Here is a 23,826-nt window from a genome sequence, read left to right as displayed (position 1 = left end):
CCTTTGCTGGCTGGATTCATTTTTCCATCACATTATACACTGCTCGTTTCCAGGGGCTACGACCACCCTGCGATCCAGCAGTAGTGGTTGCGCTTGCACACTATAGGAAAAAGCGCCGACCTCGCTGGTGGCTGGGACCATAGGCGCGCATGCGCAGCAGCGGTGGCCATATCCTAAGCAAACTAACAGTGTATAACGTGATACACTGCGCGGAGCGCTGTGGATATCCTGTTATGTATTGCAAAAGGAGAAATCCTCATTGAAAATCCGCCAAAAGGATCGACAAGCCACGGACGTAAAAAAAAAGATTGATTCCACAGCAGGTGGATGAGGTTTCTTAAATTCTCATCCACTTTGCTGCTTCCTCGTACAAATCCAGATGGAAAATCCACCGCATTCCCACCGCTATGTGCAGACAGAGCCTTATGATGGCTCCTTGTACTTATGGTCGCTTGCTTAGATCTCAACCCAGGTTGTGTGTGCTGCTTGTTTTATGGTCCTTCTACCCAAGCAGGTGACCTGCCCCGTAAGAAGCGCCCAATCATAATATATAGGAAGGCACTTGACGCTGGTTTACTTTAATTTTCACTGGGCAATTAATGGGGGGGGACTGATCCAATGATAGCTCTTATGATCAAGCCCCTCATAGGATTATATTGTCATCAGCCCATCATTTTGATGTCCACTGAGCATGTTTATATGGGGAAATGATCAGACATCAGTTGACTTGTAACGAATCTGCCCAATAAAACACCCCTGAGAGGCCATTGGGGACAGAGGGGATGATTCATATCATATCATTTTTGCTGCATTTGAGAGCCGTCCTCGATTCTCACGATATTATTATATGTTTGCCTGCGGTTTTAGGAATTCTCCATAGTCTTGCAGCATAACCACATTGTTCAGCCAATAACAAGATGCAGCCTTTATCATGGAAATACTGGAACATCGCTTCCCTAATTCTATATTTCGCTTGCTCTGGAGCTTCTTCCCATCTTTTTAGGATACACAATGGCGACACCTGCAGGACAGAAGAGGAATATCAAGTGGAAATTGGATTGTCTCTGGCGTAAATGCTTCAACCACTCAAATGGGGCAAACCTGGTCCCTTTGTCATATGTTCGATCCAGATGTCAGGAGAGATTGCAGTTATCTCCAATACCATTCCCTCCATGTAAATCAAACAGGAGACCAGGAACTGAGCTAGGGTGTGCTATATGGTGACTAGCTTTTACAAACACAATAGACAGTATGTTCTCCAAGGTTATGTTGTTGGCAGGGGTGCACCCAGCCTTTCTGCTGCCTGAGGCGAAAACTGAAATGGCACCCCCCCCCCCCCATGCCAATTTCGGAATCTAACCCCTTTGCCACAATGAAAGCATTCATTGCCCATGGCCCTTCTGCTGCCCCCCTCTTGCCCCTTCCTGGTGCTGCCTGAGGCGATCGCCTCACCTGGCCTAATTGGTGGTGCACCCCTGCTCATTGGAACCAAACAAATCCTATTATAAGTCAATGGGGTCAGTCACAGGCTTTCTCTATGAGTGGGTGGGGGAGCAGAACTCACAAGCTTTCTCCTATGAATTGGTTAGGAGAGCAGTAGTCACAGACCTTATGAGTATGAGGGAGAAGCAGGACTCACAGGCTTTTTCTATTTGTGGGCACGGGAACCAGGACTCACAGGCTTTATCCATGAGTGGGGAAGGGAAGCAGGACTCACAGGCTTTTTTTATGAGTGGGCAAAGGAAGCAGGACTCATGGGCTTTGTCTATCAGTGTAGACAGGGAAGCAGGACTCACATGCTTTCTCTATGAGTGTAGACAGGGAAGCAGGACTCACATGCTTTCTCTATGAGTATAGACAGGGAAGCAGGACTCACAGGCTTTCTCTATGAGTGTAGATGGGGTAAGGACTCACAGGCTTTCTCTATGAGTGTAGATGGGGGAAGGACTCACAGGCTTTGTCTATCAGTGTAGACAGGGAAGCAGGACTCACATGCTTTCTCTATGAGTGTAGACAGGGAAGCAGGACTCACAGGCTTTCTCTATGAGTGTAGATGGGGTAAGGACTCACAGGCTTTCTCTATGAGTGTAGATGGGGGAAGGACTCACAGGCTTTGTCTATCAGTGTAGACAGGGAAGCAGGACTCACATGCTTTCTCTATGAGTGTAGACAGGGAAGCAGGACTCACAGGCTTTCTCTATGAGTGTAGATGGGGTAAGGACTCACAGGCTTTCTCTATGAGTGTAGATGGGGGAAGGACTCACAGGCTTTCTCTATGAGTGGGCAGGAGGAAGCAGGACTCACATGCTTTCTCTATGAGTGTAGATGGGGGAAGGACTCACAGGCTTTCTCTATGAGTGTAGATGGGGGAAGGACTCACAGGCTTTCTCTATGAGTGTAGATGGGGGAAGGACTCACAGGCTTTCTCTATGAGTGTAGATGGGGGAAGGACTCACATGCTTTCTCTATGAGTGTAGATGGGGAAGGACTCACAGGCTTTCTCTATGAGTGTAGATGGGGGAAGGACTCACATGCTTTCTCTATGAGTGTAGATGGGGGAAGGACTCACAGGCTTTCTCTATGAGTGTAGATGGGGGAAGGACTCACAGGCTTTCTCTATGAGTGTAGATGGGGAAGGACTCACAGGCTTTTTCTGTGAGTGGGCAGGAGGAAGCAGGACTCACATGCTTTCTCTATGAGTGTAGATGGGGGAAGGACTCACAGGCTTTCTCTATGAGTGTAGATGGGGGAAGGACTCACAGGCTTTCTCTAAGAGTGTAGATGGGGGAAGGACTCACAGGCTTTCTCTATGAGTGTAGATGGGGGAAGGACTCACAGGCTTTCTCTATGAGTGGGCAGGAGGAAGCAGGACTCACATGCTTTCTCTATGAGTGTAGATGGGGGAAGGACTCACAGGCTTTCTCTATGAGTGTAGATGGGGGAAGGACTCACAGGCTTTCTCTATGAGTGTAGATGGGGGAAGGACTCACAGGCTTTCTCTATGAGTGTAGATGGGGGAAGGACTCACAGGCTTTCTCTATGAGTGTAGATGGGGGAAGGACTCACAGGCTTTCTCTATGAGTGTAGATGGGGGAAGGACTCACAGGCTTTCTCTATGAGTGTAGATGGGGGAAGGACTCACAGGCTTTCTCTATGAGTGTAGATGGGGGAAGGACTCACAGGCTTTCTCTATGAGTGTAGATGGGGAAGGACTCACAGGCTTTCTCTATGAGTGTAGATGGGGGAAGGACTCACATGCTTTCTCTATGAGTGTAGATGGGGGAAGGACTCACATGCTTTCTCTATGAGTGTAGATGGGGGAAGGACTCACAGGCTTTCTCTATCAGTGAGAGGGATATGCAGGCTTTCTCGATTAATTGGTTAGGAAAGCAGTGCTCAAAAACGTTAGGCTATTTTCACACTGGCGTTTTGGTTTCCATTTGTGAGATCCGTTCAGGGCTCTCACAAGCGGTCCAAAACGGATCAGTTTTGCCCTAATGCATTCTGAATGGAAATGGATCAGAATACATCAGTTTGCCTCTGATCAGTCTCCATTCCGCTCTGGAGGCGGACACCAAAATGCTGCTTGCAGCGTTTAGGTGCCCGTCTGACGAAACTGAGCCAAACAGATCCGTCCTGGCACACAATGTAAGTCAATGGGGACGGATCCGTTTTCACTGACACAATCTGGCACAACAGAAAACGGATCTGTCCTCCATTGGCTTTCAATGGTGTTCAAGACGGATGCATGCGGTTGTATTATCTGAACGGATGCGTTTGTGCAGATCCATGACGGATCCGCACCAAACGCGAGTGTGAAAGTAGCCTTATCAGTATACAGGAGACGGACTCACAGGCTTTTACTATGAGTGTGCAGGGGGAACAGGACTCACAGGCTTTCTCTCAGTGGGTGGGGGCAGGAGGATGTATAGGCTTTCTCCATGAGTAGGTCGGGAATCAGGACTCACACATGCTTTCTCTATGAGTGAGTCGGGGAAGCAGGACACACACAGGGTTTTTATATCAGCCTAGGCAGCAGTTAATGTATTTTTTTAATAAAAATACTAATAAATAATAAAAGTTATTCCTTGTCCACTGGAGAATGAGGACCCGTGGCCCCCATTAGAATTAAGCACTAGTCTAGCATGTGCATCAGGGACTGCTGGAAACAGCCATGCTCAACCAGGACTCCATCCAAACTGGGGACACGGGTCGTCTGTACTCAGGATCTTCGGGGGTTCATGTGGTTGGACCCCCACTGATCTAATGTTATACCCTATTCTGTGGATAGGAGATAACTTCTTCCAATTGTAATAAGCCTTTAATAAAACTGTACATATTGCCCAGATCAGAATCTCTCTCCCCATACTATCACTTTAAAAGGGTTTGTAATCAGCTTTAGGCCATATCAATTAGACAAGACATAAAAGTATGATTCCTGGGAACCCCAATAATCCCAGAACAAAAGAGGCCGCCATACATTTACAGCTTGAAAAATAGATAGATACCTCCTCCTTCATACTAATGGCTATATCTCAGGCTGTATACCTGCAGATCTCACTACCAACCCTGTTATATCTCAGGCTGTATTGCGGTTAGCATCACAATCCTGGTTAGCTTAGACTTTAAAGGCTTTAAAGCAAGGCTTCTCCAGCTGCTATATAGCCTGATATATTCCCAGGTGGAAGAAGACCCCCTTTCCCACAGCCGACTGTGATCGGAGGAGGAATGGGGGGGGGGCAATGGGGAAAAGCTTACAGGTCCTCTGGTATCTGGAGCGGGGTGCAGGCTTTTTCCACATTGCCATTTTTATTTCCATTGTTTTGCTCCATTATAGGTGCTGAACAATGAAAATAATGGAAGCAGCATTTACATCAGATGACAGAAACAGATGCAACTTGATGGCCCCCCATTGACTACAATAGGAACTGGTCTCCATTCGAAAACCAGGCATTTTATTGGACACAAAAAAGGGCAACATGCTGCACTAAAATTCTGCCCCATATTTTTGAAGCAATCTGCAAAGAGCTTCATGTGACAATCAGAGAGCAAGAAGAATGTAGATAGAACAAAGTCCAGCTCTCAAGTGGTGAAGGTGCTCCGACCTGCTCTGCGCGGATCCGGGCTGTGTTCACACCCAACGTAGATGCAGCAAAAAAGTCCAAATGGATCCAGCGAGTGAAATCAATGATTCTTTATTTCTTCATTTTAAAAAATGTATAAACAAGTGATCCTCCTGCATAAAATCTACGCGTTTCAACCATTAGGCCTCTTTCACACTTGCGTTGTCCGGATCCGGCGTGTACTCCACTTGCCGGAATTACACGCCGGATCCGGAAAAACGCAAGTGTCATCCATGAGCGTGGGGAGCCCTGACGTCACTCTGGAGCGCCCCGGGAGCCTCACGGACTGTAAGTATGCTGCTCCCCCGCTCCCCGCTACACTTTACCATGGCTGTCAGGACTTTAGCGTCCCGGCAGCCATGGTAACCATTCAGAAAAAGCTAAACGTCGGATGCGGCAATGCGCCGAAACGACGTTTAGCTTAAGGCCGGATCCGGATCAATGCCTTTCAATGGGCATTAATTCCGGATCCGGCCTTGCGGCAAGTCTTCAGGATTTTTGGCCGGAGCAAAAAGCGCAGCATGCTGCGGTATTTTCTCCGGCCAAAAAACGTTCCGTTCCGGAACTGAAGACATCCTGATGCATCCTGAACGGATTTCTCTCCATTCAGAATGCATTAGGATAATCCTGATCAGGATTCTTCCGGCATAGAGCCCCGACGACGGAACTCTATGCCGGAAGAAAAGAACGCAAGTGTGAAGGAGCCCTAAGACAGGTCTTCTTCATGGAATCATAGTATATAAAGTATTCAGATACGGGCATGTAACGGCTTTTTAAGCAAAAAGGGAGGAATCAAATGAATTGAAAATGTTAAGGAACGCCCGCAGTGCAGGAGTAGGGTAAAATGTAGATAATATTAACTCTTGATGTACTTGCCTGTGGCTGAAAACTGACTTGTACTAAAAAATATATATGAGTAAATAATATAATGACACAATGTACAATAATGCAGGAATGAGAAGCGATTGTATATTAATAATGTAATAAAATAATTCATTCCATAAGGGTGAGCTGTGTTTAAGGTAAAGATCCAGAAAGCTTCTCTTTCCAATAATAATTTTTTGAAACTGCCCCCCTCACTTGTATAATTTAACTTTTTCTATAACAATTAGGCCTCTTGCGGGCCGCAATGCACGAACACCCACCCTGGGGCAGCCGCAGCGGATCGCGGACCCATTCGCTTCAATGGGTCCACGATCCGGCCGTTCCGCAAAAAGATAGGACGTGTTCTATATTTTTTTGCGGAACGGAAGTACGGGACAAGACCCCACGGAAGCACTCCGTAGTGCTTCCGTAGGGTTCCGTTCCGTGCTTCCGTTCCGCACCATTCAGCATCTCCGGATTTGTGGACCCATTGAAGTGAATGGGTCCGCATCCGTGATGCGGAATGCACACGGAACGGTGCCCGTGTATTGCGGATCCGCAATACGTCCACGGAGCGCACGCGTTCGTGTGCACTAAGCCTTAACTTGTTAGCACGGGCAGTGGCTTGTTTTAGCATCCAATTAGGGTAACCCCTGGATTCCACCCTAGGATGTATTGGGTAAAAACCCTTATTGGTTGTCTTGAAATCCATGGACATGTTCACATTAGGGTTAGTGTGCCGAACACCATCATCCAAATTTTCTAAATGAATTACCGATAATTGCTCTAAAAATTCCATATCTTGATAAACATTAACTGATTGTTCACTAGTGTGCTCCGCATCTGCGGCAAAATCCTGACTGTCAAAAAAATGTCTCCTGATTGTTAGATCCCTAATAAACTTGTTGATGTCTTTTATGATACTAAAAATATTAGGAGTATTAGTAGGTGCAAAATTTAAACCCAAGCTGAGGACTTCAATTTGATGTTTGGTGAGTTCATAGGAAGACTTGTAATGCTGGTGTCTGCTTTATTTCTGATTTCATTCCTCCCTTTTTGCTTAAAAAGCCGTTACATGCCCGTATCTGAATACTTTATACTATGAATCCATAAAGAAGACCTGTCTTATGGTTGAAACGCGTAGATTTTATGCAGGAGGGTTACGTGTTTATACATTTTTTTAAATGAAGAAATAAAGAATCATTGATTTTACTCGCTGGATCCATTTGGACTTTTTTGCAGCAAGAAGAATGCCCTGATTGATGAGGGGATTGATTACATGCACTCAAGTCCATGTTGGGCTTCATTCTCATTTACATCGGGGGCTCCATGAGAATGAAGCCCACCATGGACTTGTGTGCATGTAATCAATCCCCTCATCAATCAGGGCATTCTTGCTCTCTGATTGTCACATATGGGTTTTTTTTTCCAGAAAAGGACTGAGAAGATGAGCACTTACCCATCTAAGGCTACTTTCACATTAGCGGCAGCTTTCTCCGGCAGGCTGTTCCGGCAGGTGAACAACCTGCCGGATCCATGCTGCGGCTAGTGCACGCGTGCCGCCGGAAGTCCGCTCCAGCCCCATTTACTATAATTGGTCTGGCCGAACCCTGGCACTAATGCCGGAAACAGACCGCATTCCATTATCGTCACTGGGCTGCGGCAGGGACAGGCAGTATCAGGGTATGCCGGGTATGATGAGCCCTTTAGTGGTGGTGTGAAACCAGCCCGCTACTTTCACACTCGTGTTTTGTGCGGAAAGTAGACTTACACTGTCCTCCTGAGCGTAAAACCTACAGAGTGCTACTCTAGAGATACCCGTTACAGGCTACAGTAATGGCGACTATCACTGGGAGGAAAATCATAGATTTCTGATATTTTAACAGATATTTTCTCTCACTGTCAGCAGAAACAATCATTTTCATTTAGTTTTGTAAAATGAACCAGTATGACAAACCAGGGCAAACTGGGCTCCTGCATAGGGCCGCAGGATTCTGGGGCAGCAATGACATAGGTGGCTGGGATGGATGTTTCACAGCTTTCTGGTTATTTGCTTCTCCATAGGATCTTATCTATTACATTAGTTCTAGGAATTTGCCTGTGTGACCGCATTGTGCCCCGATCATCGGGGTAACGCCCAGGTGAGGTGGCACTACTGAAAGGGGGACACAATCTGGGCACAACTGCTGAAAGGGGGGCACAATTTGGGTATTACTAATGAAAGGAGGCACAATGTGGGCATAACTACTGTGAAAGGGGCACTAGAGTAAGAGGGGCATAACTACTGTAAAAGGGGCATAATATGGGAATGCTTACTGAAAAGGGGTACAATGTGGGCAATATTCTTGAAAGGGGGACACAATGTTGGTATTACTACTGAAAGGAGGGCACAATGTAAACATTAAAAGAGTTATCCAACCCCTAGAATGCCCCCCAAATGCGGGCCTAGCGTCACCTGTGATGATAGGGAGAATTGTTCCCTGTCGCGGCCTGTTATTGGCTACCTATAATACCCCACCGTATGTTTTGATCCGCACAACGGGGAGATGCAGTGGCAGCCGTGCGGGCATCAGAAGCGACACGGGTGACAGGGAGCGAGGTACGTACAACCTGTGTGAGGGGCCCGGGCATTTGGGGGGCATAATAGGGGTTGGATAACCCCTTTAATATTGAAAGGAGGACACAATGTGTACATAACTACTGAAAGGGGGGCACAATGTAGGCATTAATACTGTGAGTAGGGTTGTAGGGGTATCGAATTATCGATACCCCATTGATACTTTTGCACAGTCTAGTATCAGAGAACATGACGCACGCTGCTCTCAGCGCTCACCATGTTCCCTCAGCAGCACAGGGGAGAAGAGTCTCTCCCTCCCCCCTGTGCCGCTGCTGCCGCAAATAAGAAGAGAGAGGGGAGGGGCTGTGGCCACTGCGCCACCAATGATGATAACTCACCCATTAATACAAATATAGTCGGCGCCTGTGGGTTAACTGCCGCGGATCGCAGCGCCCTGTCATAGAGGTCGGGTGCCGGCTATGTGATTCTGCCGCCGACACCCGCCTCCTGTATTTTTATTAAAAGGTTACTTATCTTCATTGGTGGTGCAGTGCGCCCCCCCCCCCCTTCTCAGTACTAAAAGCATTGGTGGTGCAGTGCGCCCCCCCCCTTCCCAGTACTAAAAACATTGGTGGCGCAGTGCGCCCCCCCAACCCCCCCCAGTATTAAAGCCACAGGGTCCCCTCCTCCTCATTGGTGGTGCAGTGGCAGTTCCGATCGGAGCCCCAGCAGTGTAATCCTGGGGCTCCGATTGGTTACCATGGCAGCCAGGACGCTACTGAAGCCCTGGCTGCCATGGTAATCTCCCTGCTGTGTGCACTATGCCCAGGGCAGCAGGGACAGTGTGAAGTCCTAGTCACCCTCATAGAGATCTATTAGGGTGAATAGGACAAGGGATGAAAAGATCCCAGGTTCTAGCCCCTAATAGTTAAATAAAAAGTAAAAACACAAACACCAAAATATGAACACTAACCCTAATCACCCCCTTTCCCAATTATATAAACAATAAATAAATAAGCATATTACATATCGCCACGCCCAAAAAAGTGCAAACTATTAAAATATAAAATAAATATCTCCTATGCAGTGAACGCCGTAACAGAAAAAAAATAAAATAAAAACCGCACGAGTCGCCATTTTTTGTCACCTTGTCCCCCCCAAAAAATAGGATTGGACTGTTCGATTATGGGCCGGACGTTCCCTAAAATGCGGAATGCATGTGTCTTTTTTGGTGTTTTATTTTTTCGCGTGGTATCGAATGGTATCGAGTATCGCAATACTTTTTTATGGTATCGAAATCGAATAAAAATTTTGGTATCGCAACAACCCTAACTGTGAGGGAGCACAATGTGGGCATAACTACTGTGAGGGGGCGCTATGGGATTGGGCGTGTATAGATATGCCCTGGGAGGAGTTAGAGGCGTGGCTTTTGCATTTATTATTTCTAAAAGTTGGGAGGTATGCAACTGTAGCCAACGCCACAGAATAAGACCTGGGGGCCATAAGTAGAGATGAGAGAATTTCTGCTTATGAAATTCGTTCACACTTCGTTTGGTGGTAAAAGGTGAATTTCGTTATGGATTCCGTTACCACGGACCATAACGCAATTCTATGACGGAATGCCTTTAGAGGCATTCCGTTATTCATTGAAGTCTATGGGCTGCATAACTGATCCGTCCTGTTTCCGTTATGCAGGGACGGATCCGTTTTGCAGCCCATAGACTTCCATTCTGACTCTAAAGGCATTCCGTCATAGAATTGCGTCATGGTCCGTGGTAACGGAATCCATAACCCAATTCACCTTTTACCAACAAACGAAGGGTGAACAAATTTCATAACGGAAATTCGCTCATCTCTAGCCATAAGTAATAGTGAATGATCCCTACTAATATTCCAAGCTGCTGCCTCACCTCTTACATACCTCCCAACCTTCTGGGTGGTCAAAGAGGGACCCTTAGGGCTTGTGTGAAAATCCATTTTCCTTGCACATTTATACACTTTATTTAGTTTTCTAATGATTATCTGAATATAAAAAACGTCTAAAATCCAAACTGCATCAAATAATGAAATAATATACAAGTTGGGCTGTAATATACAGAGAGGAACTGGACAAACACTTTCTGGATCAATATTGTAAATGTAGTAATGAAAATCTATCCCTCAGATCAAAAAGAGGGACATTTATGGACCAAAGAGGGACAGAGGGAGGTCTGCTCTATTGTCACGTTTACCGTTTCTGTCAGTAGCAATAAAGATTATTGAGACTTGCCCTTAGTCATCATGGCCGCGCACAGCACTTCCGCCATGAGGCGCCTAATGTTACGTCACTTCCGCTGTTCGGCAGAAACGAGCGACTTATCCTGTCGCCTAGCAACAACACAACTCTACGGCGATCTACACGGCGGAGGAGAGGGCTGACGTCTGCAGCGGAGTGTGCGTGACACGTACGGGATAATAATGGCTTTGTGAGGGGGAAGAAGCTGCATGGAGCCCGGGGGAGGTCTGAGGGGCTCAGGGTCTAGGTCACTTGCTGAGACATTTGTACAATCGGTTCAGTGTTTGTGGGGTTGGAGTCATTTGATGAAGACCTTGTGCATTTTCTTTTGTCACTGCTGAGACATTTATGGGACCTGGGGTCACGTGATGAGACTTTCGGTAAAGGTCCTTTTACACATTCCTGACACCGGACCATCAGCGGACATGAGGGCGGTACTCGCATGCAGCGATCGCCTCCGCGGTATGGTGCAGCAGTCGCATGTCCCCATACAAAATCGCTATTCCTGCGCCACAGGTTGTCGTTGACGCGGCCCAATCCGCTGCACAGGAACAATGATTTTCGGGTGTCGGCAGTGTCCTTCAGGTGATCGCCGGCACCTTTTACACAGACAGAGCGTTTAGGCCCCTTTCACACGAGCGAGTTTTCCGCGCGGGTGCGATGCGTGACGTGAACGCATTGCACCCGCACTGAATCCGGACCCATTCATTTCTAAGGGGCTGTGCACACGAGCGGTGATTTTCACGCATCACTTGTGCGTTGCGTGAAAATCGCAGCATGTTCTATATTCTGCGTTTTTCACGCAACGCAGGCCCCATAGAAGTGAATGGGGTTGCGTGAAAATCGCAAGCATCCGCAAGCAAGTGCGGATGCGGTGCGATTTTCACGCACGGTTGCTAGGAGACGATCGGGATGGAGACCCGATCTTTATTATTTCCCCTTATAACATGATTATAAGGGGAAATAATAGCATTCTGAATACAGAATGCATAGTAAAGTAGGGCTGGAAGGGTTAAAAAAAAAAAATATATATATATAACTCGACTTAATCCACTTGCTCGCGCAGCCGGCATCTCTTCTGTCTTCTTTGCTGTGCACAGGAAAAGGACCTTTGATGACGTCACTCCGGTCATCACATGATCCATCACCATGGTAAAAGATCATGTTATGAGCGCAGTGACGTCATTAAAAGGTCCTATTCCTCAAAGAAGAAGACAGAAGAGATGCCGGCTGCGCGAACAAGTGGATTATGGTGAGTTATATTATTATTTTTATTTTTTTTAACCCCTCCAGCGCTATTGTACTATGCATTCTGTATTTAGAATGCTATTATTTCCCCTTATAACCATGTTATAAGGGGAAATAATAAAATCTACAGAACACCTAACCCAAACCCGAACTTCTGTGAAGAGGTTCGGGTCTGGGTACCAAACATGCCGATTTTTCTCACGAGCGTGCAAAACGCATTACAATGTTTTGCACCCGCACGGAAAACTGACTTGTTTTAGTGTCAAAATCGCACCATTTTCCCTGAACGCATCCGGCCCCAATCCGCAACGACCGTGTGAAAGGGGCCTTACACAGACACTCATCCCCAATGATCTGCCAGATTATCCGTCCGGGAGAAGAACACTGAGACTTTTGTGTGATCTGGGTCATTTGATGAGACTTTTATAGAAATCTGGAGGATGAATTGTTGAGTCTTCTGTGGGATTCGAGTTATTTTAAAGCCCATCTGTCAGCAGATTTGTACCTATGACACCGGCTGACCTGTTACATGTGCACTTGGCAGCTGAAGGCATCTGTGTTGGTCCCATGTCCATATGTGCCCGCATTGCTGAGAAAGATGATGTTTTATTATATGCAAATGAGCCTCTAGGAGCAACGGGGGCGTTACCATTACTCCTAGAGGCTCTGCTCTCTCTGTAAGTGCTGAACCCTCTCCACTTTGATTGACAGGACCAGATGTGATGATGTTTAGTCACATGACAGTGATACAGTTGAATGCTGTGGTTGGAGTGGCGGTATATTGTGCTGCACTGTGGTATTTGGTTCTGCTGGGGCAGTATATTGTGCTGCACTGTGGTATTTGGTTCTGCTGGGGCGGTATATTGTGCTGCACTGTGGTATTTGGTTCTGCTGGGGCAGTATATTGTGCTGCACTGTGGTATTTGGTTCTGCTGGGGCGGTATATTGTGCTGCTCTGTGGTATTTGGTTCTGCTGGGGCGGTATATTGTGCTGCACTGTGGTATTTGGTTCTGCTGGGGCAGTATTGTGTGCTGCACTGTGGTATTTGGTTCTGCTGGGGCAGTATATTGTGCTGCACTGTGGTATTTGGTTCTGCAGGGGCAGTATATTGTGCTGCACTGTGGTATTTGGTTCTGCTGGGGCAGTATATTGTGCTGCTCTGTGGTATTTGGTTCTGCAGGGGCAGTATATTGTGCTGCACTGTGGTATTTGGTTCTGCAGGGGCAGTATATTGTGCTGCTCTGTGGTATTTGGTTCTGCTGGGGCAGTATATTGTGCTGCACTGTGGTATTTGGTTCTGCTGGGGCAGTATATTGTGCTGCACTGTGGTATTTGGTTTTGCTGGGGCAGTATATTGTGCTGTACTGTGGTATTTGGTTCTGCTGGGGCAGTATATTGTGCTGCACTGTGGTATTTGGTTCTGCTGGGGCAGTATATTGTGCTGCACTGTGGTATTTGGTTCTGCTGGGGCGGTATATTGTGCTGCTCTGTGGTATTTGGTTCTGCTGGGGCAGTATATTGTGCTGCACTGTGGTATTTGTTTCTGCTGGGGCGGTATATTGTGCCGCACTGTGGTATTTGGTTCTGCTGGGGCAGTATATTGTGCTGCACTGTGGTATTTGGTTCTGCTGGGGCGGTATATTGTGCTGCTCTGTGGTATTTGGTTCTGCTGGGGCGGTATATTGTGCTGCACTGTGGTATTTGGTTCTGCTGGGGCAGTATTGTGTGCTGCACTGTGGTATTTGGTTCTGCTGGGGCAGTATATTGTGCTGCACTGTGGTATTTGGTTCTGCAGGGGCGGTATATTGTGCTGCTCTGTGGTATTTGGTTCTGCTGGGGCAGTATATTGTGCTGCACTGTGGTATTTGGTTCTGCTGGGGCGGTATATTGTGCTGCACTGTGGTATTTGGTTCTGCTGGGGCAGTATTTTGTGCTGCACTGTGGTATTTGGTTCTGCTGGGGCGGTATATTGTGCTGCACTGTGGTATTTGGTTCTGCTGGGGCGGTATTTTGTGCTGCACTGTGGTATTTGGTTCTGCTGGGGCGGTATATTGTGCTGCTCTGTGGTATTTGGTTCTGCTGGGGCAGTATATTGTGCTGCACTGTGGTATTTGGTTCTGCTGGGGCGGTATATTGTGCTGCACTGTGGTATTTGGTTCTGCTGGGGCAGTATTTTGTGCCGCACTGTGGTATTTGGTTCTGCTGGGGCGGTATATTGTGCTGCTCTGTGGTATTTGGTTCTGCTGGGGCAGTATATTGTGCTGCACTGTGGTATTTGGTTCTGCTGGGGCGGTATATTGTGCTGCACTGTGGTATTTGGTTCTGCAGGGGCAGTATATTGTGCTGTACTGTGATATTTGGTTCTGCTGGGGCGGTATATTGTGCTGCACTGTGGTATTTGGTTCTGCTGGGGCGGTATATTGTGCTGCACTGTGGTATTTGGTTCTGCTGGGGCGATATATTGTGCTGCACTGTGGTATTTGGTTCTGCTGGGGCAGTATATTGTGCTGCACTGTGGTATTTGGTTCTGCAGGGGCGGTATATTGTGCTGCACTGTGGTATTTGGTTCTGCTGGGGCAGTATATTGTGCTGCACTGTGGTATTTGGTTCTGCTGGGGCGGTATATTGTGCTGCACTGTGGTATTTGGTTCTGCTGGGGCGGTATATTGTGCTGCACTGTGGTATTTGGTTCTGCTGGGGCGGTATATTGTGCTGCTCTGTGGTATTTGGTTCTGCTGGGGCAGTATATTGTGCTGCACTGTGGTATTTGGTTCTGCTGGGGCAGTATATTGTTCTGCACTGTGGTATTTGGTTCTGCTGTGGCGGTATATTGTGCTGCACTGTATTGCAGTCCCACCTACTTGTTTTGTCCCGTCTTCTGTCAGTCCGGACCCGTCTATAACATTGGGGCCCCCTTTAGGATTTTTCCAGGGCAGCTTTAAGTTCCCAATCTGCCCCTGTGTCAGACTTCTCTGGAATCTAAAGCCCCATTTACACTTACAGTGGAACCCAGACATTTTCAGGAGTTTTCCCGGAGGGGCTGTACGTGTGAACGCAAATATCCGCTACATCTGTCCCGGACGTCACCAGACCTTTTCTCCCCAGAGCCCCGGTACTAAGGGCTCACGCACACGACCCTATTTTCTTTCAGTGCCCGTTTCTTTTATTTTGCAGTCCGTATGCGGAACCATTCACTTCAATAGGTCCGCCAAAAAAAACGGAAATGACTCCGTGTGCATTCTGTTTTTGTGTTTCCACAAGTCCGTTCCGCAAAGTAATAGAACGTGTCCTATTCTTGTCCGTTTTGTGGACAAGGACAGGCATTGTTACAATGGATCCTCCGTAAAAAAAAAACACGGAAGTCACACTGATGTCATCTGTTTTTTGCGGATCCGTGTTTTGCAAAATACATACGGTCGTGTGCAAACAGCTGTAGACACATTGTGAGACTCTTGTGGGATCTTTTGTGGGATTCGCCTCACGTGGTGGGATTTCAGTGGCGTCTGGGTGACACGGAGACTTAATTTTTTTTGAGATTCAAGTCATTTGATGAGACTTTTGGAATTCATGGTTCTGGTCGCGGCCACAGTGGAGGTGAGGGGGTTAAGGATCTGGTTTCTGGCGTAGTATAATGAGCCGCTTAGGGTAAATGCACACATTTAGGATTTATGTGCGGAGAATCCGCAGGTGTTCACAGGGAAATCCGTGCCGACAATTTTCACCAATTGGTGCAGAATTTTCTCTCCCCATTGAAGTGCGCAGAGAAAATCCGGTCAGGAAAAATAAAAAAAAATTGACAAGCTGCTCCGCCGGCGAAAATCGGCACGGAATAAACCGCATCGAGTACGTGAGATCAAAGTCTCCTAGAATACAATGTGCGTGACCTGCAGAGCGGATTTTCTGCGTGGAAAATTTGCACGCAATCCTGATTGTGTGCATTTATTAGCCTTAGGGCTCATTCATACGACCGTTGGTGTCCCGTTCCCGTATTGCGGACCGCCTGTGCGGACCGCAATACATGGGCACTATTCCGTTGTCATTCCGCATCACGGAAGCGGACCCATTAATTTCAATGGGTCCGCAAATCCGGAGATGCGGAACAGAAGCACGGAACGAAGCACTACGGAGTGCTTTCTGGGGTTCCGTTCCGTGCCTCCGCACCGCAAAAAGATAGAACATGCTCTATCTTTTTGCGGAACGGAGGGATCGCACCCATTCAAGTGAATGGGTCTGCGATCCCCATGGAAGGTGGCCGTGCATTGTGGACCGCAATTTGCGGCTCACAGCACGGGACACCAACGGTCGTGTGAACGAGCCCTTACACTGCTGCCGTATGGATACTGACTGCTTATTCACATCTGTGTCTTTCTCTCCAGAGATGGCGGAAGTCCACATAATCGGACAGATCGTCGGCGCCAGCGGCTTTCCGCAGCACAGCTTGTTTTGTAAATGGGGAGTGCACACAGGTAAGTCTCTGCCAACATTAAAGGGGTTTTCCGACCCCCACAGCAATTTCATCAACTGCTCGGCCTAAAGAAGAAAAGAAAGCGCTTAGCTGTTCACCGGCGCCCTGTTCCAATGGGGGTCTCGTCCCTGCTGTGTCTGGTCCTCTGTGTAAGCGGCTTGTGCATCCATTCCAGCTCTGAGGGTCCCATCCAGGCCACCGGAAGTGTGACAACCCATTCCTCGTGACGCTGCAGCCATTCACTGGTCTTAGTGGTGAAGGCAGCAGGGCGCATGATGATGGATGGGATGTCACTCCTAGTGACGGGGATGGGACCCTCTGAGCTGGAATGGAGCACCGGGGAATAGGTGAGTGTTTTTTTTTTTTTTTACTTTAGGCTGAGCAGTTAAAGGGGTCGTCTCACTTCAGCAAATGGCCTTTATCATGTAGAGGAAGTTAAAGGGAATCTGTCACCTGGTTTGACCATATTCAGCTCTCACCATTGCCATGTGTAATAAATGACCTTCTCTCCTGCAGGGGTTTTCTTTCTTATTTTCATGCTTTCGTTTTGCTAAAAAAGCGATCTTTGTGATATGCAAATGAACCCTGAAGGTGCCCAGAGGGGCGTTATTCTTCACCCTCTGAGCCCAGTAACGCCCCCCCTGCAGTGCCTAGACCGCCTGTATTTAGAGCCCAAGCACGCCTCCTCGCTATGCAGTATCGTCCCACAGTCTAGATTAATGGCGTCAGCTAATTCTTTCAAACCAGGCACCTGGAATCTTCAGTTCGTCCGGCTGAAATCTCGCGCAGAGCCCAGTGACGTCTTCTTATCGCTGTTGCCCTCCGGAGCGGTCGGATCGCACAGGCGCAGGCAGTAGGCGGTACTGCGCCTGCGCGAGATTTCAGCCGGACGAACTGAAGATTCCAGGTGCGTGGTTTGAATGAATTAGCTGACGCCATTAATCTAGACTGTGGGACGATACTGCATAGCGAGGAGGCATGCTTGGGCTCTAAATACAGGCGGGATGGGCACTGCAGGGGGGGCGTTGCTGGGCTCAGAGGGTGAAAAATAACGCTCCTCTGGGCACCTTCAGGGTTCATTTGCATATCACAAAGATCGCTTTTTTAGCAAAACGAAAGCATGAAAATAAGAAAGAAAACCCCTGCAGGAGAGAAGGTCATTTATTACACATGGCAATGGTGAGAGCTGAATATGGTCAAACCAGGTGACAGATTCCCTTTAATACAAGGCACTTACTAATGTATTGTGATTGTCCATAGGCTGGATTCATTTTTCCATCACATTATACACTGCTCGTTTTCATGGTTACAGACCACCCTGCAATCCATCAGTGGTGGTCGTGCTTGCACACTGTAGGAAAAAGCACCAGCCTATGGGGCATCCAAAGGAGCCCCAGTTACAGGGGAAACCAGCCTGCTGTGGGCGCATTGTACACAGGCAGAGCTGATCAGGGTCTTCTGACCCTGCAGCTCTGCTCTCCTCTGCCCCCAAGCCTGGGCCACCCCGCATAGCGCTCACCTATCTGAGGAGAAGGCAGAAGCGCTTATACACTGCTTCTGCCTTCTCCTCAGCTCCCCCGCTGTCACCGACAGCCGGGGACCTGTCCTGCTACAGTGCAGGAGCTGTAAATCTCCTTCGTGCGGCGCTGCGGGCAGAACCACAGCTGATCACACGATCAGTTGTGTTTCTGTCCAGGAAGACGGGGGTCGCAAACCAGGGCTCTGGGGGCCGCATGCGGGCCGTGGGTTGTGTACCCCTGGTCTAGACTAAATTAGATTACCAGTGAGTAGCGGGATACGCGCGAATGTAATCATCAACGATTCCAACCCTGGGATTGTCGAACACACCGCAGTCAATTACAGATCTGTACATTTGCGCATGCGCCGCTACTCACAATAACGATGCATGTGAGAGATTAAGATTTTCTCATGAGACCTGCGGCCATTTTAATCTGATCGCAAAGGGGAAAATCAGAGGAACGGTCCCTTTCCACGGGTAAATTACTGTGATGTACAAATTGGTCTTCTTATTGCAGGTATATTGTAGTAACACTTTATGTGCAACGTCCTATCTATTGCACAGTAATGCTTTAAAAGGGCTATCTGGGAAAAAATATTGATGACCTAATATCAGATCGGCGGGGGTCCGACACCCGGGACTCCCGCTGATCAGCTGTAAGAAGAGGTCAGGTGCTCCGTGAGCGCCACAGCCTCTTCCTAGGCCAAGTGACATCGCCTTCATCAGTCACATGGCCATAGAAGTGAATGGGACTGAGCTGCAATACCATGCATAGCCACTATACAATGTACGGCGCTGTACTCGGAGAGCTTCCTGGAGCTGGCTGCGCTCACCAGAGCTCAGGGGGTCGCGGTGGCTGATTGGCGGGGAGGCTGGGACCTGGACCCCCACCAATCTGATGATGACCTATCCTGAGGATACGTCATCATTATCAGTCACCGGATAACCCCTTTAATCTGAATTTAGCACAGCCACTAGCTACGTCCCCTTTCACACGTACTGTCCGCAACGGCCCTTGTCACGTGACAGCTGCACTTAGAGACATCTGAAGGGCCCATCGCTGATACCAGAACTACAGACAGCTTGGGTCTGAGAGAGCGTTTTCTCATAGGCTCCGTGCGCAGTTCCGTTTATAAATCCTGCAGGCTCTTCTGGTTGCCCGTTGATCCTGTATGATCCCTGTTCATCCGCTCTCCATATTTTTAACCTGTGCCCGTGATGTCTGGATATCTCCTGTAGGGGGAGCCTGGAAGTTGCTCTCAGGGACGGTGGAAGGTCAGACGCAGGTCGACAACCCTCAGAATGAAGACGAGGCTTTCTGGTCCCATCCTATTGACATCCATTTTGCCACAAAAGGATTGCAAGGTAATTCATTCTGGAAATGGGATCATTTTAACCTCTTAAAGGGAACTGATCTGCAGGCCGCAGGAGGGGCTGAGCAGGGTGATGTCATTTCTTCGTTTACATTCATGTTCATTCTGGCCTCAGGAGTCCAGTGGGCGGTCCCACATAGTGATTGACAGGAAGGTTCATACAAATGTAACTGTTAGTCAGTAGGTAGGACCGCCCACTGGACTCCTAAGTATAGAAAGAGCAGAGATGTCTGTTTTTTAGACGCATTCACCATGTGGTATAAATGACGTGATAAATTTATTCTGCAGCTCAGTACAATTTATATATATGAAATGAAAACACTTTAAAAAATAATTTGCTTCTGTGTCACCATATTCTAAAAGCCATAAGTTAAAGAAGCTGCATGGGGCTATATATGAGGGCCAAATTGTAGTTTTATTTGGTATTGGGGTACATTGGACTCATCGATTAAAGGGGTTTACTAAGTGATGGCCATCACTAGAAGAACAGAAGGGGTTTGACATCAGCACCCTGTGATTGCCATGAGGTGGCGCTGTTGTGGTCACAGTGGGAGCTCCTTATGTCTAGCCACTTAGCTGCCATGGCCCCTATTGCCTGTGACATCTGAGGAAGTAAATGACTTGGGTCGGAGTTCTCTCCAATCCCAGGCGTTGCAGCCGAGTGAGGCTACTTTCACACTCGTGTTTTGTGCGGATCAGTTCAGATAATACAACCGTCTGCACCCGTTCAGAACGGATCCGTTTGTATTATGTGTAGCATAGCCAGGACGGATCCGTCTTGAACGCCATTGAAAGTCAATGGAGGACGGATTCGTTTTCTATTGTGCCAGATTGTGTCTGTGAAAACGGATCCGTCCCCACTGACTAAGGTTCCTTTCACACTAGCGTTTTTCCGGCATAGAGTTCCGTCACAGGGGCTCAATACCGGAAAAGAACTGATCAGTTTTATCCCCATGCATTCTGAAAGGAGAGCATTCCGTTCACGATGCATCAGTTCTGTCCCTTTTGCGTTTTTTGGACGGAGAAAATACCGCAGCATGCTGTAGTTTTATCTCCAGCCAAAAATACTGAACACTTGCCGGAATGCCGGATTCGGCATTAAGTGTGCCGGCAAAATGGATCCGGCTTTTTGGTCTGCGCATGTGCATGACCTTTAAAAATGCCAAAAAAAAAATTAATACCAGATCCGTTTTTCAGGATGACACCGGCGAGACGGATCTGGTATTGCAATGCATTTGTCAGACGGATCCGGATGCCATCAGTTTGCGTCCGGATTGCCGGATCCGGCGACGGAACTGCCTGCCGGAATCCTCTGCTACAAGTGTGAAGGTACCCTAACATTGTGTGCCAGGACGGATCCGTTTGGCTCAGTTTCGTCAGACGGACACCTAAACGTTACAAGCAGCATTTTGGTGTCCGCCTCCTAAGCGGAACGGAGACGGAACTGATACAAACTGATGCATTCTGAGCGGATCCTTTTCCATTCAGAATGCATTAGAATGCAAACTGATCCGTTTTGGACCGCTTATGGGAGCCCTGAACGAATCTCACAAACGGAAACCAAAACGCCAGTGTGAAAGTAGCCTGAGCTGTAATTCATTGCTGATGCCCATTGTTGGTACAGAAAAGAATGGCGTGGTATCAAACAGGCAGGAAGTGCCCAAACCCACATGCAGTTGTGCGTATATATATATACAGGGGAGCAAATCCTGCACTTGTGGCCCGTTGCTAATGACGATCCCCAGCAAAAATGCATACAGTGGAGGATGCCCGCAGCGAACCACAAGTACCACAATAGACATCCTACACAAGATAGCAATTATGTGGATGTGATAATCAATATAACAATAACACAGACAGGTGCACTCTGCGGTCTCACTAAACCCTCAAACTGATTTTAAAATTGAGAGATTAGCCAACATATCCTACGGTGGAGGACATGTCTGAGCCCGAGCACCGCGCCAAGGTTTCTCAAGTAGCTCGGGACCTAACACTCACCTACCAGTGCCATATGGGCATTACCAGGAGCCAGTGGGCAAATTACAGGAGCATAAGGCCGACTCACAGACAACTCACCAGTTACCTCCAGCATGTGACCATGCTTGCAATGGGAGGAGGGAGGAGTCTGCGAGTCCCACTCAAGACTGGCTGATATGTCCCAGGCCTCGCAGGTGCACCTAAATGTAGCCTGTAGATGGAAAGCAGGCACATTTAAATTGGAGTTTATACACCTCCAGGCATCTCTATATATACAAACTGAAAAGAATAGCGTGGTATTAAACAGGCAGGAAGTGCTCAGTCCCACATGCAGTTGTGCATATATATAGGGGAGCAATTCCTGCACTTGTGGCCCGTTGCTAATGGCGATCCCCAGCAAAAATGCATACGGTGGAGGATGCCCGCATGCTGGAGGTAACTGGTGAGTTGTTTGTGAGTCGGACCTCACGCTCCTGTAATTTGCCCACTGGCTCCTGGTAATGCCCATATGGCACAGGTAGGTGAGTGTTAGGTCCCGAGCTACTTGAGAAACCTTGGCGCGGTGCTCGGGCTCAGACATGTTCTACACCGTAGGACATGTTGGCTAATCTCTCAATTTTAAAATCAGTTTGAGGGTTTAGTAAGACCGCAGAGTGCACCTGCCTTTGCTATTGTTATATTGTTACATTGTTGGTACAGGCACAATGTAGCAGTGGCGGTTCCAGTGCTGACGCTTCACTCCTCCTGCTGGGAGGCAGTGACAATCTGCCTGTGTACTCCATGTGACCACTGCAGCCAGGTCATGTGCTGTATACCTGTACGGCTACTGATTGGCTGCATCGGTGACCAGGGTATACAGTCGTGTCATCCCTACAACCAAGAGGATGATGTCACAGCTGCAGTGGGGAAGATGGGAGCGGCAGACCTGGAAGCAGCAGGGGACAAAATGGGGAAGTATACATTATTGTATTACTTTATCACAATTGGTTGGACAACCAATTTAAAAGCTACTGATTTGTCAGTCCTCCATGCTTTACACTGCAGCTGATTTAATTAAAAGTAAGGATGCAATGGTTGTAAATGTAATACTTTTTAGGCCAGTTTCAGACGTAAGTGATGTTTGGGAGTGTGAATTCCCGTGGTGACCTCTGCTCCTTTGACCTAATGATTTATAATGCTGTGTATCTCTGCCCGACCTCAATGATTTGTACTGACGGCATTATGTGAGTACAAATCTTCACTGTTGCGGTCGGACACACAGCATTATGAATCCTTGTAATGCCCTGCGGTCAAGGAGCACTGCCACATAGCACATCCTGGACCTGGCTACTAGATTGGGAGGAGAGATGCCTGACATGACATGATTTTGTCAGGAGGGGTAGTATCCACGTCTCGTTTCATCCACTTCAGCTTGCATTGGGCCACTTCCATAATAAACTCTGCTCACCTCCCCTTCTCAGGTTGGCCCAAGTTACATCTTCAGGTTTGGCATCAAGACTCTTTTGGTCGGAACGAGCTTTACGGATACAGCTTCCTGCACATCCCTTCTTCTCCAGGAACACACACATTGCTGAGCCCCACCTGGAGACCCTTGGGGACCTGGCAGGAGCAGATTTCCCAGATATTCGTCGGGGGTGGCCCACAGCTGAAATCACCAAACCTTATATATGGAGGAGCGGACCGGTACCGTCTGCAGACCACAGCCATGGGGCAGGTACATCTGGAACTCACCGTTATCCTCAGGAACTTTGATCAATTTGGGGTGGAGTGCTAGTTCTAGGATACCTGAGGTAACACCACCGCCATGATGACAGAGGGTCCCCGTCAGCAGAGACCTCCAGTGTTGTCCTCCTTATAATCGTACAGCATCGCCCCCTAGTGTGATGCTTAGAGATGAGCACTTTTACTGTGTATGATATATACCCCACACCTAGACTGGCTGAAGACAACACGAGGGACTGTCCTTCTTTTATGTCTGGATTTTATATAGATTTTTTTATATTTTTAAAATACTTTTATATATATATATATATGTAATAAATTGTATTTGAAGAAAAAAAATCACAACTTTTTATCTCACGGTCGATCTCTTATGTCTATGTTGCTTTACTCCTTAAAGGGGTTTTCCCATCTGGACATTTATGGCATATCGATAGGATAGGGCCACACAGTGATTTTGGGCGTGACATGTGTCAAGCTCTCAAGTATCTCAGTGTAGCAGGGCGTGAATGGGGTCGCAGCGCAACTCATGTTTACCGCAACATGAAAATCGCTAAAAATCCAACACTGCTGGATTTATTTTTTTGGTCTGTCACAGTCGCAGCAAATGTATGAGGTGCGCTGCGACCCCGTTCATTCTCACAGCGGCGTTGCTACACTGTGATGCTTGGGGAGGAAGCGCCTTAGTCGGCGTGAGGAGACTTC

At 47.8% G+C, this 23,826-nt stretch overlaps 1 protein-coding gene across 1 annotated transcript; it reads left to right on the top strand.

Annotated features, from left to right (window-relative positions):
• The first annotated feature begins 10,883 nt into the window (after positions 1–10,883).
• On the top strand, positions 10,884–23,377 carry B9D2 (B9 domain containing 2). Its single transcript, XM_040442812.1, has 4 exons — positions 10,884–10,977; positions 16,445–16,534; positions 19,292–19,417; positions 22,863–23,377. The coding sequence occupies exons 2-4, from the start codon at positions 16,447–16,449 to the stop codon at positions 23,174–23,176; spliced, it is 528 nt and encodes a 175-aa protein (XP_040298746.1). The 5' UTR covers positions 10,884–10,977; positions 16,445–16,446; the 3' UTR covers positions 23,177–23,377.
• Positions 23,378–23,826: the final 449 nt, after the last annotated feature.

Source organism: Bufo bufo, chromosome 8, assembly GCF_905171765.1.
Source record: "Bufo bufo chromosome 8, aBufBuf1.1, whole genome shotgun sequence".
Classification (NCBI taxonomy): Eukaryota; Metazoa; Chordata; class Amphibia; order Anura; family Bufonidae; genus Bufo; species Bufo bufo.
The sequence above is the reverse complement of the archived record's forward strand: the minus strand, read 5'-3'. Positions and strand labels throughout refer to the sequence as shown.

Bases quoted from the DNA above. Each gene is read 5' to 3' on its own strand.
- B9D2 (XM_040442812.1), top strand. From the start codon at position 16,447: ATGGCGGAAGTCCACATAATCGGACAGATCGTCGGCGCCAGCGGCTTT. The intron at 16,535-19,291 runs GTAAGTCTCTGC...TATCTCCTGTAG, and splicing joins TAAATGGGGAGTGCACACAG to GGGGAGCCTGGAAGTTGCTC. The intron at 19,418-22,862 runs GTAATTCATTCT...TCCCCTTCTCAG, and splicing joins TGCCACAAAAGGATTGCAAG to GTTGGCCCAAGTTACATCTT.